This window comes from Enhydra lutris, unplaced genomic scaffold, assembly GCF_002288905.1.
Source record: "Enhydra lutris kenyoni isolate GAN:26980312 unplaced genomic scaffold, ASM228890v2 scaffoldscaffold21, whole genome shotgun sequence".
NCBI classification, from domain to species: Eukaryota; Metazoa; Chordata; class Mammalia; order Carnivora; family Mustelidae; genus Enhydra; species Enhydra lutris.
The window spans coordinates 48,152,660-48,170,246 of NW_019154105.1; the positions used below are offsets into that span (position 1 = coordinate 48,152,660).

The 17,587-nt window shown below is 37.3% G+C and overlaps 1 protein-coding gene across 3 annotated transcripts in view; it reads right to left on the reverse strand.

Annotated features, from left to right (window-relative positions):
• Positions 1-422: 422 nt before the first annotated feature.
• The window catches only part of LOC111148915 (recombination signal binding protein for immunoglobulin kappa J region), a 103,215-nt gene continuing 86,050 nt past the window's right edge, over positions 423-17,587 (reverse strand). For 2 of the 3 annotated variants that reach the window (XM_022505706.1, XM_022505704.1), the window contains exons 5-12: positions 15,488-15,653; positions 10,761-10,935; positions 8,230-8,367; positions 7,963-8,075; positions 3,360-3,500; positions 2,197-2,352; positions 1,506-1,609; positions 936-1,353 (exon numbers count right to left, since the gene is read on the reverse strand). In XM_022505706.1, coding sequence (XP_022361414.1) covers positions 1,038-1,353; positions 1,506-1,609; positions 2,197-2,352; positions 3,360-3,500; positions 7,963-8,075; positions 8,230-8,367; positions 10,761-10,935; positions 15,488-15,653 — 1,309 coding nt within the window. In that variant the 3' untranslated portion in view covers positions 936-1,037. Of the gene's footprint in view, positions 1,354-1,505; positions 1,610-2,196; positions 2,353-3,359; positions 3,501-7,962; positions 8,076-8,229; positions 8,368-10,760; positions 10,936-15,487; positions 15,654-17,587 lie in introns of all 3 variants that reach the window. The other variant, XM_022505703.1, reaches the window with a different exon arrangement.

Below are 17,587 nucleotides of genomic sequence, written 5' to 3' on the forward strand. Positions count from 1 at the left end.
ATGGGAAAATGGGAGAGAACACTTCAAATACCCAACATGTTCTGTGCCATTAATTCCTTAAGGACTAAATGGCCACATTTAATTCCACATAAATGTCAGACCCTCCTGGAATACCACTATAAATACCTTTAATTAAAAAAAAAAAAAAAAAGGAAAACAAGATCATAACTACGGGACAGCGTCTGTGAACAGAGACGAAGTTCATGTACGTTGCATGTATTGCAGGCAAGGCAGAGGCATTTTTTTTTTAAAGCTTTTGCACAGACTTCATATAATCTTAAAAAAATATGTGGCCTTTACAAGATCTGACTTGCTGAAATCAAAACAATTTTGACTCATGAAAAGTCATAAGACATCAGCTTTAAAAAAAAAAAAACAAAAAACAACCAAATAAAAAGAAAAAAGAAAGAAAAAAAAAGAATAGTTCCAGCCTTAAATTTAAAAAACAAAACAAAAAAACCTGGAAGAATATGGTAATTAGATTAAACAAGTGTGGTCAGGCTTGGAACTTGAATGTACTGAAGAGTGAAAGCTCAAAAGGAGGCAGGAAGGAGAACAACCTATTTGGTAACAAAGGTGTACTAGATACTGTGATACAAAAAAAAAGGTATGGTGAAAATGTACCTTTTGCTAAAGCTTATACAAGTTCCTTGGTCCGTAAAAACTATGTTAGATTTGTTTCCTCTAGTTTGATTAACTTTTATTCCAGCCACATCTCTATTTCTTGCCCATTTAAACAAAACCAAACAAAACCCAATCAAACAAAAAACAGCTTTAAAAAAAAAAAATCAACTTCCAACAGTTTGCACATTTCCATGTTTTGCTTGTCTGTTTTACTGTGGCTTCTGCGCTTCCAATCAGCACTTGTAGGTAATGGGGTTTTGGAACAGTATCACCTGGTATGAAAAGTTTTCCCAAGAAACCACGAAAGATTGTTCATTTTTTTCCTTTTTCTTTCTCTCTCTCTCTCTCTTTTCTTTTTTTGTCAACATCTTGCAGCACTCCAGTCAGTTTAAGTCCTAGCAAAAAGACGGTAGTTAGGACACCACTGTTGCTGCAGAGGATGTGACACTGGTTGAATTTGTGCTGACATTTGTGTAACTTCCCTCGCTGTTTGTGTTTGATTCATTGGGGGGCACTTGGCTTGAATTGGCTCGAAGGATTGCTCCTGCCGCACTGCAGTGTGGCCGTGGCCCTGGTTCTGGTGTGTAGGTAAAGGTAAGGCTGGTGGAGTAAATGATTCCATCGTTACGGACCAAAGTTACTGGAACCTGGACTGGCTGTCGGACCCATCTCCAACCTTCTCGGAATGCAGAAATGTCTGGGACGACACAGAGCATACTCTCTCCACATCTGAGGGGGAAACAGAAATCACTTAGAAGCCATGTATGTTTCAGAACTAGAACTTCAAACAGGTTGCTTGCTACATTACAATCAATATCAAGAAAGAGTCTCATGTATCCACGCCCATCAAAAACTCTAGATGATGTAAGAAGTTTAAGTACCTGTACATAGTTTCAGCTTCTACATCCCCAAACCACACTCGTAAATTTGGAGTGAAATTCTGTCCTGTAAGTTCAAGCATTGCTACGTCCCCACCGCCATTCAACTGAAATTCACAGAAAATGAGAACAACTATTGAGAAAATTTTTCATTTTTCGTTAAAGTACACAGATTAGCTTTTCATTTGACTGTGATTTGTGAAAAAAAATCAATTAAACTCTTCTTTTTAAATAACATGAGGGGTGTCTGGGTGGCTTAGTCAGTTAAGATTTGCCTTTGGTTCAGGTCATGATCCCAAGGTCCTGGGATCAGGCCCCTTGTCAGGCTCCCTGCTCAGCGGGGAGCCTGCTTCTCCCTCTCCTTCTGCCCCCTCCCCCCAGCTTGTGCTCCCTGCTCTTTAACAAATAAATAAAATCTTTAAAAATAGACAAATAACAACATGATTATAAAGACAAAGTGAGCTAATCACATCTCAATGTAACATTCAAGTAGATCTAAACTTAAATTTTCTTGTATAAAAGTGTGTGTGTGTGTGTGTTTTTTTTTTTTTAAATCAACAAACAATGTATTAACATCCCCAAATCACAAGATTTGGAGAAAAATCAAATTTACTGTGAAATAAAAATCACACCTAGTCAGAGCTGGGAGCAGTTACAAAAAGCTAAAAGTCAACTTGTGAGTAAGTGGACTTACCTGAAGACTTTCTACAACAGGCACAGGGGTGACTGGGGCAAGGACAGGGCCCATCCCCTCATAAAATGTATACTCTGCCTTATCTGTACTAATGATTGTCCAGGAAGCTCCATCATTTATCATCTCTTTATTTGGTTCTTTTGGGCATGGAGTGGCCTTATGAAGAAAGAATGTTTAGAAATGGATTTTTATATACATCGCAGTATAAGACAATTTTAACAAGGTAGCACTCATATACTGGAATTAACAGGGAGAGAGTTCAGTACAAATGTATGAACTTCCCAAACACGGTGCTTTGACAGTCCCTAAATAAACACAGAATATTTAATATGGCAACCTCACATTCAGCAGTTTTTATTAGAATATGAAATATTTCAATGACATATTATATACCTTTCATAATAACCATTTGAGAGTACACCAATATCTGTATAATTTCTTTAATAAAAGATCAGTATTCGTGATGTAAATAGCTACTTAAAACTCAGATCCCTGAGAGAGAGACTAGGAGGCCCTCAACCTTAAAGAGTTAGAAACTCATGCACTTTCAGCAGTGGGGAACCGAGATGTGAACTGGCATCCCCCTACCCCTACCTTGAAACACCCAGACCAGCCCATCTGCTCTGAGCTGAGGAGAAGAATGGCTGCACATGGCCTCCAGATGTTTACAAATGAGTTTCACATGAAAGATTAACTATCCTATGAAATCATCTGCCCATGTCATAGATGTCCTCATGAAAGACTTCTGAGTGAATGTAGTGAAAAATCAGCTTTCGAAACATCTTGTCATTAGTATCTAGGAAGACCCCAATGTAAATCGGATAATTCTGAACCCTCCCTCAAAACATGCATGTATCTATCTACAATGTCTTCATGCAGTTTCAGGGGATTCACCAACACCCAAAATCTACCTCTGGAAGATCTAAGGAACTTTTCGATTCCCAAACCTAGATGGTCAAGAACACTTTTATAGTTCCGAGTTCTTCCTTGAGGTATAGTGACTGCCATGTCTCAGGATCATGTACGTTAAGAACCTTTGGACTTGAGATAAATATCTGAAAACAGCTTCACGTACTTGGGCACAATTAACATTAAACAAGTTTTAGGTCTCTATGCTGCTAACCGAAAGATGGCACATTTTTACCAGTAATTTTAAAACATACCTGAAACTGGATTATTCTTTCTTGAGAAAGGCACAAGTACATTCTTTCTGTATCCTTAAGGTAAAATGCACATTTATGGAGTTGTGACACAGGGTCATCTGCATCCAGTAATGCGGTCTGCTTATCAACCTTCCTAATTATCTGCATTTCAATAATTAGAAAAGAAGAGGTCATCACATGTGGAGAAACATTGAGAAGCAATAAGGCGAGGTGTAAAAATACTTTCAGATCACAAGCCTGGTAGAATGTGGAAGCTGTTACCATCTTCCATGAACACCTGAAAAACAGGGCGGGCAGATACTTGTTTTCCAGATCACTGCTTTTCGAACTCTGATGTGCATACAAATCATCTGGTCTTGTTCGAATACCACAGATCTCATAGGGGCCTAACAGTCTGCATTTCTAACAAACTGACAGCTGATGTTAATCCTACTGGCCAATGGACCATATTTTGTGCAGCAAATTCAGTTGACTTTTCCAATAATATATAATGACATCAAAGGAAAAACTGTCTCTAAAGACCACTGTGAGTATGCTAGTCAGTGCAGTCCATCAGCTAATGATCTGTTTTAAAAACCTAAAGTATCGGGGCGCCTGGGTGGCTCAGTGGGTTAAAGCCTCTGCCTTCGGCTCAGGTCATGATCCCAGAGTCCTGGGATCGAACCCCACATCGGGCTCTCTGCTCAGCAGGGAGCCTGCTTTCTCCTCTCTCTCCCTCTGCCTGCCTCTCTGCCTATTGTGATCTCTGTCTGTCAAATAAATAAATAAATAAATAAAAATCTTAAAAAAAAACCAAAAAAACAAAAAAACCCTAAAGTATCATTTTCCAGATTAGGAAGTGGGCTCAGAAAAGTCAGGTAACTTGCTCATATCACCTGGCTAGAAGCTGAAGGACCAGAGTGTGATTCCATGGCTGGATGGCTGGCACAAAAAGCATATAGATACCTGAAAGAGAATCCTATCAAGTCTGAGATGCCACTTAGTCCACAGAAGGTAATCACTAAGTGTTTGATGATTATGAAGATGATCACTCCCCAAAGCATACAAATATGTTATAGAACTATTTCTCATCTAAAATCTAAAGTAAAGAAAATTCTTCCTTGACTACGTGTCCCTCTCTCCCACTCTCCACTCCATTTCTTAGCTCCCCTTTATGGCAACCTCTTCTTCCTCCTCACTGTCTAATCTCCTGAAGTAAACTCCAGCTTTCTGTCTCAAAGTCCCCACAACTGCCCTTGTCGAGGGCCACCAAGAACTTCTGGAGAGATCAATCTGTGGGCATCAGGAGGCATGTCCTCACATTACTAGCTTTCTCATAAGCACTAACAAAAACATCCTCCTTTTGGGGTCCGACCTACTCTAACTGGCCTTCAGAGTGTACCGGAGCCGAGTCCTCGGACCCCTTCTCCTCTCCAACCTCCTTCCATTCTGTACTATTTAGAGGTTGGCAACTCCTAAAGTTGTATCTCCAGCCCTAACTTCTCTCCTACGGCATTCAACTTGTACATTTAACTACTGACTCAACAGTTCCACTTAAGATGTTTAATAGGCAGGGCGCCTGGGTGGCTCAGGGGATTAAGCCTCTGCCTTTGGCTCAGGTCATGATCTCAGGGTCCTGGGATCAAGCCCCACATCGGACTCTCTGCTCAGCATAGAGCCTGCTTCCCCCACTCTCTCTGCCTACTTGTGATCTCTCTCTCTGTCAAGTAAATAAATAAAATCTTAAAAAAAAAAAAAAAGATGTTTAATAGGCTACCTCAATCTTCATCAAAACCCAGATTTTTGTGACACCTGGATGGCTCAGTCAATTAAGTGTCTGCCTTCAGCTCAGGACATGATCTCAGGGTCCTGGGATCAAGTCCCACATTAGGCTCCTTGCTCAGCAGGGAGCCTGCTTCTCCCTCTCTCTCTGCATGCCACCCCCCCCCCCCCTTGTGCTCTCTTCTACCTGACAAATAAATAAATAAAATGTTTAAAAAAAATAAAGTATCAACCCCCCCCCCCCCCCGATTTTAAATTTCCTTCTACGAGTGATCCTCCTCTAACTCACAGCTCAATAAACAGCATCACCATTCACTCAATCCCAAAACTCTGGAGTCACCCTTGACTCCTTGTTTTCTCCTACACCCAATCTTCCAATCTGTCAACAAATTCTATTAGGTCTCCTCTCACACAAATCTGTCATCTCTCATCACCTCACCACTACAATCCTGGTCTAAGATGCCACCATCAACCATCAACGCTGGCTTGAGTTACAACAGAATCCCAAGCTCTGTCTCTCTGCTCCCACTGCTACACCCCATGTTCTCTTCACAGAGCAGCCGCAATTACCCTTCTAAACATAAACAGCCATCATGCCCTGTTTAATACCCTCCAGTGTCCTCCTACCATATGTAGACAATATCTTAATTCTTGTCGCTCGCTCCCTCCATTCCTCCCCTGGCTTAGGCTACCATGGCTTCTTTATTACTTCTTTATTATTTGTCTCATATTCTCTCCTAAGCTCTTTCTGTGCTCATGCTGTTTGTCTGAAATGTTCTTCACAGTTCGTAGTTCCCAACTTCATTCTGGTCTCTGTTCAAATATCCCCACTGCAAAGATTTCTCTGACCCCTCAAAGCACTCCCAGTCTCTTTTTATCCTGTTTTAGCTTATTTTCTTATCATCTGTTTTAACCTTTAATATGTTAATATGGGTATTTCTTTAGCTGATTTTTGTCCATCTCCCTAACAAAATATAAGCTCCATGAGGACAGAAAGCCTATCTTGCTCACCAATGTATCTCTAGCATCTAGACAATGTCTGGTACATGGAAGACTCAGGACTATTTGTAGGATGCATGTATGCACACAGGACTGCAATACTTTGCTTCACAGTGAATATCCTTAAAAGGAACTACTCAGTTTTATTAGGATTAAATCACTACATGTGAAAGTACTTAGAATAGTACTATTAGTATCATGCAATATTGTTGGCTTTACTACTTTACATCTCAGTATTCAAACTTTTCTTTAAGACACAATTGTATAACAGTTCCAATCTTTCTGAAGTTAACATTTTTTTTTTTAAAGATTTTATTTATTTTTTTGACAGAGAGAGATCACAAGTAGACAGAGAGGCAGGCAGAGAGAGAGAGGGAAGCAGGCTCCCCGCTGAGCAGAGAGCCCAATGCGGGACTCAATCCCAGGACCCCGAGATCATGACCTGAGCCAAAGGCAGCAGTTTAACCCACTGAGCCACCCAGGCGCCCCTGAAGTTAATATTTTTTGTCATTTACATTTTTTAGCTCTGCTGGTTATTAGTCAGAATATTTGCCATTCCACTAACACCACACCAATTTCTGAGTTTAAAGGGAGACAGTACACTTTTAGCAATATAACTTCTAACATAGTCTACGAGACTGACTAATCTCAAGCAAAATGTTTCAATTCAATGCCAAAGTCTTCGAGCTACATTTAAATTTGATGAGGTTTGGATTTAAGAGAAATCAATGACTTCTAAATGATGTAAGTCTAGAGCTTCCTCTAAGTCTACTCATGCTTCCCCATCATTTAAGAGTCAAAATTTGCCTAGATTACTGTTATTTGTATATTCCACTGTTTCTCCACTAGCTAAGAATAAGCACATTGAGAACATGAGACATGTCTGATTCAATTTTATTCCCCATACGAGTTCTTTGGAAATAGACACTGCTGAATGACCTCTCACCAGTAAAGAAACCAAAGATGTTCACTAGTATTTGGCATCAAAAACTTGCTCTGGTCACTTCTAATTATTGAGAAAAGGTAAGAAATCTGATAACAGGTAGTGCAAACATTATACCTTAAGGTATGTGTCTGGTGAATTCTACATTCATTAAACATCAGGGATTACCCCAACTGGTGTTCTCTCCTCTATCCTGGCTTTGTAGCTTGTTGGTACAGTATTTACCATATTTCTGAGATAAGCTGGATATACAGCCCAACACCATGTCCCCCCAACTTGACCCTGAATCAGGGCTACTCATAAATCCCCTCTATCTTAATTAAATTGTACTCTTATTTTCATTTTACTAAGAAATGCAATTTTTAGTTTTAAAGTCATCCTAGTGAACAAAAAGCCCTAAACACCATGCCTCTCTCAGAGTATGAAATGACAATTTAATTTTCAATAAATTTATATTCTTGTGGGAAAGTAAACTAATAAAAACTATGCTTGTATTTTTTAAAGAAGTAAGAATTTCTATGCTTCTAAAACTTGGTCCTGTGGTGAGATACAGCAGGTACCAGAGAAAATGATTAGGGTATCTGTATTAGTTAAGGAAAGAAATCATAATGTAATTATTTAGTGCCCTCTATTGAACATGTTCAGATATACAACCAAAAAGGAAAACTCCACCAAAATTTAGAGAGAGTGTAACAGAAAGTCATCAAGAATGCAGTCATAAAAACGGCTAACTGCCTTAAATCAATAAAGTGGTTAATATAATTGTAAATAAAGAATAGCAGTGATTATTGATAAGTGTTCTTAAATTAAAAAGCATGAACCTGAAATGTATTTTTACATTTGAATGCTGTATCTTTTATTTTTACTACACATATGACTAAAGCAAAAGTAGAGCCATACCAGTCTTGGGAGTGCCATGCCAGTAACGGAGCACACAAGTTTGACTGTTTGTCCGTAGTGGATGTAGCCATCGCGAACTGTGAATTCTTCTCCTTCTGATTCATCATCATCCACTATGGTGGAGTGAATAAAGAGATTAAATTATTACCTTATAGAATTCATTAATCTACTTAGGAAAACAACAAAACTAATACAGCTGTATGTCTTTTTATCAAAGAATTTAAAAATTTCACACTAAAAATATCAAATACACATTTTTGTACTCACAGAGATGAATGTAAAACGCTCCCCACTGCTGAGAACTGGCATGGAAATTACCTCCTTCTACATGCAAGTATCTGGTACTAACTGTCTGGGATCGAAGTCGATTAAACAGAGCCACCTTTGTTCCTGAGGCAATGCATACTGCAAAGAAAAAAGAGCTTCTATTTAGGTGACTGGGGGGAAGGGACCTGTACTTGGCAAGTTATGATTATTCTTCATTATAACTTAATAATTAACAGATTCTACTAACAAATTGATACCCTAAGGGGAAAAAAAAAGTCAAGGTAACTCTCATTAATAATGTCATGCTAAAGATATAAGATATGTCCATAAATAATTTTTAAATGAGAGCTACACAGTATGTTTCACGCAATGCTGTTCAGCAAAGGGAAATAATTTTTTAAATGATAAATATCCAATAGTAGGAAATTGAGTAAATAAATTATAATGTCATTTACCTACTTGAATAATGTGTACCTCAATGCACCAATAAAGAAAGTATCTCCCTAGAAGACCAGAGAATGGAAAAGCAGACCATAAAATCCTCTGTATACTGCGATCCCATGACCTGAGCCAAAGACAGATGCTTAACCAACTGACCTACCCAGGTTCCCCAAGATTAAGAAATTTTATTTTTTTATAGTTTTTTATAACATATTTGTTTTTATGTGATCATGGTATTGTAATTATATTAAATAAACAAAAGCCCCTCTCTATCAGAGATACATATTTGCAGATGATGTCTGGATTTGGATCAAACTAAAATGAGGCAGAGGAAAGCAGGGTAGGAGATGGGTACAGGTGAAATAAAACTGGCCTGCAGTTAAGATCATTGCTGAAGTCAGATGATAAACACAAGAGGTTTCATGTAATTATGCAACTGTCTAAGATGTTCGAAAATTTCTGTAATATAAAGTAAATGATTATAGTAATAATGACTGAGAAAATGAAAACCAACCAATACATAAAAACCCATTAAGTTCATAGTAAAACAAAATGAAACAAAAGAAAAGCAATCAAACCAAACAAAACTCCTAACACCTCACTGGGCACTTTCAAAGAATACTATTGTTATTCTGTAAATTAGTAAACAAGCATTTATCCTGCCTTTCCTCTGCAGACTACATTTGAAACAAACTGCTAACAAATTAAGAGTAAAAGAATCAGAAAAAGCCCTTCATAAAATACTGGATTGAAGCAGCCATTATCAATGGTTAAGGTTGCTGGGGAACTCTGTAATAGATGGATTAAGCTAACAGCTTAATTTACTATAAATCATCTTAATAGGACAAGAAGTAGGATGATCAGACATCATAGGACTTCTGATTTGAAGGAAACGAACATATAGAGGACCAGCTAATTCTAAAGTCTTTAAATTTAACCATCAGTTTATTGAAAATATGAAAGAGGCACATGTAATCAGCCAGATTCAGAATATGTAAATTCCGAAGGAAAAATGACCCCCTTTCTTCAACAAATGACATGGAAGAAAGGTTGGAGGGGGAGAGAATACACTGTCACACATTAAAATGTATCGATCTTATTTGGATCCAAGTTTGAACAGGCCAAATGCTAAGAAAAAAAACCCACAAACACGCAACTGTAATAAATCTGCACATGGACTGGCTTTCAGATGGCATTAAAGAACTACTTCAACTTTTTTAGGCATACTAATGTTTAAAAAGAAAGCTATCTGTTAAGAATCACTACTGCAGAAATGGTGGTTGAAACAACAGGATATCTGAGATTTCCATTAAAATATTCCAGCCATCAATGGAAGGAAGAGGCTATGGAAATAATAAAGAGAACCGGCAAAACCTGTTGAGGCCAGGTGCATGGTCACTTGGTGTAAAAGGGAGAAAGTAGTAGCAATTTGAAACTTTTCATCATAAAAAGTTAGAACTAAAAAAAAGAAAATGGCATGTAAGAGTTGAAATGCAGAATTTAATCAGACAGCATTTGTATGTGGTAGTCTAAAAATCTGCTCATAAGCAGGAGTCTTTGCCAGAGAACCATGTTAAAAGTTTTGTTTTGGTTTGCAGGATGGCCTTCCAAAGCCGATTTGAGAACAGTGTCTCTCAAAGAGGAGCTTTTGACAGTCTTGGTGGATCAATTCTCCATGGAATGAGAGAACATTTAGCATCACTGGCCCAACACACCCAGTGCCACCATCAATCACTCCCTGCAGTCACTGACAGCAAAAGGAAAAAACTCCCATTTTTCCCTATGTCTCTGTGGAGCAGTGAAGAACCCAGTCTGGTTGGGAACTATTTCCCTAGACCAGGTCTTGTTCACTTCAATTAAAAAAAGAAAAAGGAAAAAACAAACAAAGAAACAAAAAGGAAGTCTATAAAGTAGCAAAAATACATGAGTGTGACAGTTTCTGATAAAGCAAGGGCCACAAAAACATTAGTAAAAATGAACTTGCTCTCAAAAAGTGATTTTTTTTTTAACTAAAAAAAAAAATAGCTGAATCTGTCTTATTAATTTATGATGGGAATTGGTGGCAAAAAAGAAAACTCAAGCATACATACAGTCAGCATTTTTCAATGACTGCTTCTTTTTGGAAGGTTTGGAAATGACTTTTATCCGCTTGCTGAGGAACACACCGATGTCATCGCTGTTGCCGTAGAACATCTTTACAGACAACATGAAGTGCTTTCTCTTGTCTGAGTCAGATATGTACAATGTTTTGGCTGTGCAATAGTTCTGTGAAAAAAAAGTAAAGCTTCAATAGCACCAAAACCTTGTTGGTTACATACTTACATCTTAGTATGGCCAAGACTAAGTTTTCAATGAATGAATTCAATGAATAACTGATAAAACCAACTTTAACAATCACTGAAAGACGAAGTACAGTCTGTCGTCTTTATCAAGTCTGTCAAATACTAATGTTGTGATCCATTTTACCCTAAGATTGTTTCAAAACACAGTTTTTTCTTATTTTATATAGCTCTATGCCTTTATCACAGAATTACCAATGCTACAGCAGTAAATATTTAAAATAGAATTTTATAGTTAAAATAGTCCATGACTGTATTTCTGCAAAGAAAACATACAAATAAGGCTATCAGAATTCAACAAAATTCTGTAAAAGATTTTAGCACTGGTCCTTATGAAAACAGTACATACAGTATTTTTCTTTATATAGCTGAACACTAGAGCAACCGCTTTTAAGTCTGACGAAATGTCAGACTAACTGGATAATTATAAAATATTTTATGCCAGAAAGGGATAGAAGCATACTTTAAAGAACTTCTTATTAAAAGAAACGGCTGACTTTGCCTGTGGGGTAATTCATATTACAGCATCAAAATAACTGGACTAAGGGAGTGCCCGGCTGGCTCAGTCAGAGGAGTGTGCAACTCCTGATCTCAGGGTTGTGAGATCAACATGAGATCAAGCTCCATACTGGGGGCAGTGTTTACTCAACAAACAGACAAAAACAAAAACAAAAAAACTGGATTGAAAGTTAACAGAGAAAACAAATGCAGCAAATTATGATGCCAGTTTACCAGAAAATAAATTCTGATAACTAAAAAGACAGAATTATATACAGTTATTATATTATATATATTATATACAGAGGTATAGCACTGGCTAAAGACACTCTCGATGCAACCATCTCAAATATATGTGACAATTCTAAAATCTTTCCTACTCCCCTGATCTGTATGAATTAGGCAAGGAACTAAATTACTGATCTCTTTTTCCAGACTGGGTAAACGATGCTCAAAACACAGCTTAAGTATTTAAAATATCTATTATATTTTTTAAAAGATCAATGCTGTACCTTAAAATTAGGCTAAAGAAGTTTCTTTGACAACGTCTAGTCTGTGTTTATTCTAAAAATCAGGAAAAGTGCCACTCATTTATGAAACAGCTAATGTAGTCTAGCTTTTAAATTTTTTAAAAATTGTAATCACAGGGGCGCCTGGGTGGCTCAGTGGAGTTAAGCCTCTGCCTTCAGCTCAGGTCACGATCTCAGGGTCCTGGGATCGAGCCCCGCGAGCCCCCGCGCTGGGCTCTCTGCTCGGCAGGGAGCCTGCTTCCCTTCCTCTCTCTGCCTGCCTCTCTGCCTACTTGTGATCTCTCTCTGTCAAATAAATAAATAAAATCTTAAAAAAAAAAAAAAGTAAAATAAAATTGTAATCACGGGCAATTTTAGTAGCAGAACAAAAATAATACCGCAGTTTATTTCATTTCTCAATAGCAAAGTTACATAAGAAAACGTAGTTGCCATGTGAATATTTTACACTCAAATTAAGTTTTCATAAATTCAGAAGTGTGGTAAAAGCTTTGAGAAGCTTTGTTCTGCAGAAAACAAAATTAAGATAAAGTTAGTAAAAAGAAAAATAAAAACAGTACTTCGCACTCATACAGCGCCTTCTCAGGGATCTCTAAGTGCTCGGAGATGCTATGGCAGGACCTACAGGTCTGCCATACAATAAAAGGCACTGAAGGTTAGATTAAGCCTGAACTATGGAATTGTTCTGCACCATAAAAGACAAAGTCTAGGAAAATAGATTATCAACATACTAAAGCAGATAGTTATAGGCAGCAAAAATGAAATGTGCATCTAAATGAAGATAGTTAAATTCTCATGGGAAAAAGACTTTCACACAAAAGGTTTTATTTTGTTTGGAAAAAGCGAACACATATATAACCCTTTGAAAAAAAGGAAAACGTATCCCTATTTTTTACAAAAGTGAGCAGTCTGAATCCACAAAAAAAAAAAAATCATACCTGGGATAACTTTATCAGAACAACTATCTTAAAAAAAAAAAACTGTAAGACCACTGCCCACAAACTACTCAAATCCCATTAAAAAGGAGGGAAGGGGAGTCACTCCTCAAAAAAAAGTATTACGGCTTTAGGAAAACAAAGTAAAGTTTAAAGTTACATTTGTCATACTAAAAGGCTAGATTAGTTAACAAAATTCTAGAATAGAAAATGGCATAAAATAAACCTTTCTATAAATAATAAACAATTTAACTTAAGAACAACTGTTGAAAGACAAGATCTTCAGACCATAGTAAAAATATTTGCCCTGAAATGAGAAATACCAGATATAATACTACAAAAGTACTATAGAAATGTATGAATTATACAAACAGTGCTAGCAAGAGAGGTGTAGGGGATGTAATTTTTTGAAAGTAAGAAAAACACAAATGGGCTAAGTAGGGTTGAATTCATATTGTATAGCTTACCTAGTTCCAACTACGTAAGATACAAAATTGAGGAAATGAACATTTAACAAATTTCAAACATGATTAAGTGAAATCTCGGATCCAAAATATTATCAACACAGAGTCAAATGTCATAATCATATTTAATGCTACATATACCAGAACTTTACTATAATGAGTATTAAGTACAAATACCCAATAGTGCAAAACAAATATCCCTTCTTTTTGAATAATGACTAACTGAACCATTCAATGAGCAGACTATTGAAAAGAGAAGAGTATTACCTTAAATGAGTTGAGGTGAAGAGAGACAGCAAGAGCAAAGGGCCTCTCTCTGAAGCTCAGTGTCACACTGTTCAGGCCATCTTTGCCTACCTGGGCCCACACCTACCACGTTCATATACCTTTAGGCTCCAAGCATATAGGATGTTCCTTCCACCTGGAATGCCTTCTGCTGACTCTCAACAAGTCTTATTTTATATAAAGTAAGTAAGACTTCTCTAATAGCATTTTTCATTAAAACTAATATTCACAGGTAAATGTGGCTTAGAGACATTATGCCACCCCATTAGTAGATGCTTTAAATACTAGTTAATATCAGGCTTTCAGGTATTTTTTTCATCTTGTGTGAATTTTTAGGGCTTGGAGAAAGAATATAGTGGTGTAAGTTGAAGAAAGATCTACCGAACCATGGTGCTGGAAAAGGCAAATGGGGTGTGTTTGTTTGGTATTACTTCCCCTAAAATGCTGGAAGCTGGAATTGGTTAAAGCAGGCAATGAAGTTCAGTTAACAGTCATATACACTGGTAGCTACAATCCCTGTCTTCTCACTCCCTGCCTAAGTAGTCACTTCATAGCACCATGTATCTAAATGCACAGCCTGGAGACGTGTAACTGAGAGTTTCTAAAGAACAGGAAAATAGGTGAGACACAGCTAAGGCCTATCGGATCAGCCTACCACTTAAATACATACTTTGCGGCTCAAGGGTCATAACTTAGAAATATTTCTTACGGCTCTATTTTCTTTTTAAAATGAAACCACCTTTATTGTAATGTTTTACTGCAAACCTAATTAAAAAATACCTAAGTGACAAGGCTTACCGGCAAAAATTATAAAGATACAAATGTCATAAAAATATTTGAAGGTGGCTGTTATTAAGGCTTCCTGATGCGCGTTCTGCGTATTATCTGTAAAATGACTAAAACTGAACTGGAGTGTACAAATCTCCTAGCTCCTCACAATGTTACCCACCAGTCCCATCCATACTGCCAACTGCAACACGGCAAACGCTAAGATATTCAGTGAGGACTTACTGAATGCGGAAACAGCTTCCTACATACTGTTTTAAGACATTCATGTGATCGTTGAGAACTATTTTTCAAATTTTAATATCAAGGGAAAACAAAATAATAGTTAAATGCTAAGTCATTAAGAACTATTTCTGAACACTAAAGGTATAGACTGAAACGATTACTTTCTAATTTCATAAAATATAATTAGTAAAACTAATACATAAATTCCATTCCCTAACAAATTAAAGAAAACCCCTAAAAGTTTGAATCAAGCTTATTGTGGCTGTTCTTATCTATTGTAGTTTTGCTCTACACAGAAGCTAAGTAAAACATTTATGATCTTTATAAACACAGATAAATACTTCTAAGAATTAATCTCTATCACTTTGCTTCTCGTATAAGACTAAGATTAAGAGAGAATAAAATATTATTGAGCTATGTATTTTCACTGTTTGTTGAATATCAGGTCTCCTCCCTGTCAGTCACATGACAGGTAAGCCTCCTTAATTTTTTTTATTGGCTTCCAATGGAAACCTGATTTATAGCCTACTAAAACTGCCCCCAAGCTGTGGAAGCTTACTATGGGCTACCTTTAGATGTCCACAGCTCACGACTAGCCCACAGCTATTTGAGAAGTTTATCTCTGGTGGGTGGTGTTTCAGAAAATCACTACAGAAAGCCATAAAAGAAAAAAAATCATCACCACGAAAACAAATAAGGAAACTACACACGCTGGTACCACGGTGCCATTTAAGACAAACAACGTAGTTTTAATTTACCTTTCCTTCCAAGTTCAGCTGCTGCATTTCTTGGTCACTATTTCCTATTCCAATAAATGCACATGGTTGAGACTCTTGTTCAGAACAACCATCCCGTTCCATTTGTTCTTTTTTTTTCTTCCATCCACTGCCCATAAGATACACACAAGGAGGAGGGCAAAAAAACCTGAACCAATGGGGGAAACACACACATATACATACCACACAAATACAAAAACAAACAATGCTATTAGATTTAAGAAAGCATTTCTTTTCTTCGAACATATGAATACAAAATTATACTGAACTGCGTTAAATAATCTCCTAATGAAACATTCTAGTGAAGCCTTCTGTGATGCAAATAGTCATGTCCGGAGCGCAGAAATCAAGGCTTTCACAAAGACCACACTTGTTCAGTGTAGGTCTGTCTATACTCAAATTATGCACTCAATTACAACAGATACTTCTTTGAGCAGGGAGCATTCCTTTCATTTTAATGGAGCTCAGAATTCTGAACTATTGGAATTCAGTAAATCCAACAAAGTCTAAAGGGTTGCAGAAGATGATACACCACGAAAGAATCTGCAATTATTACTTAAGATCTATTTAAAATGACATATTATTAATTGATGGCATTATAGTTACGGCTATTACACTTAACTTCATTTGGTAATTAACCTGGAAAAAAGAATTAGAGCAACATCCAAAGTAGAAACTTCCAAAATAATAATAAAAGTAGAAGAATTAAAAGGAAAATGGACACTGAATTCCTATGTTTTATGTATTTTATACCCTGAACACCTGGTGCAAGTGAATGACTGAAAGAACAATGCACTGTGCCCTTTCACCTCACATTACCAACGGATTTGTTTTGCTAGCTGCCCAAAGCCTGCCTTCAAAAATTCTTCCCACCTAGATTAACTTCCTTATACAGTTGACCCTTGAACACTCTGGGGGTCGGGGTGCCAACTCTGTATGCAGTTAAAAAAATCCATGTCTAACTTCTGACTCTCCCAAAACTTTACTAATAGCCTACTGTTGACCAGGAAGCCTTACCGTTAACATAAAGTCAACACATATTTTGAATGTTATATGTATTATATACTGTATTCTTACAATAAAGCTAGACCAAAGAAAGTATTACTAAGAAAAATCTTAAGAAAAAAATACATTTGGGATGCCTGGGTGGCTCAGTGGGTTAAGCCGCTGCCTCCGGCTCAGGTCATGATCCCGGGGTCCTGGGATAGAGCCCCGCACTGGGCTCCTTGCTCAGCGGGGAGCCTGCGTCTTTCGCCGCCTCTGCCTGCCTCTCTGCCTGCGTGTACTTTCTCTCTCTCTGGCAAATAAATAAAATCTTTAAAAAAAGAAAAAAAATCATTCGTAAGACTATACCATATTAACTATATTAACTGAAAAAAATCTGCATAGAAGTAGAGCCTGAAGATTGAACCTGTGCCATGCAGGAGACAACGGCTATCTCATTTCTAGCAATTAAGAAAAGTCTACTTCAGAGCCTAGGTCAAGCCCCTTCTTTTACAGTTTAGACTACCAATCCAGTCCTTATGGAGAGCATAACTTGCTTTTTGCTCAGTTATACACACTGGTTTATGTACACTTTAAAACATTTACACCATGTCTTATCCAGGGGCTCAAAAACTCAAATACATACTCAAATAGTAGCTAAGTAAACTCAAATAGTAGCCAAGTAAGAAATTTAGTGGGTGAACCAGGTGCACAGTAAGTAAGTTGGAATATCATGTAATTACTCAAAGAAGTAGGTTCCCTCCTTTCTTCAAACACACAGCCCTCACGGTAATTCCCACTTGCTGTATAGTTATGAATAAAGGAAAATTTTTCTTAATTCTTTTAAGCCCACTCTAAGAAAAAGAGGATCTTAAACGCAATGACAATCAGCCACTGGTGTGTGACTTGGATGATAGATACTAAGGCACAACAGAGACTAGCAAGCCTGTGAGTACACACCCTCTCAATCACTTTGCCAAACTACCTGCATGTGGGCCTCGAGTCACATCCTCCAACTGTTCAACATATGCTTGAAATCGAATTTTAGATGAGATTCCCAATTTTAAAAATTTAGTGACGAATTTATGCTTTTTAACA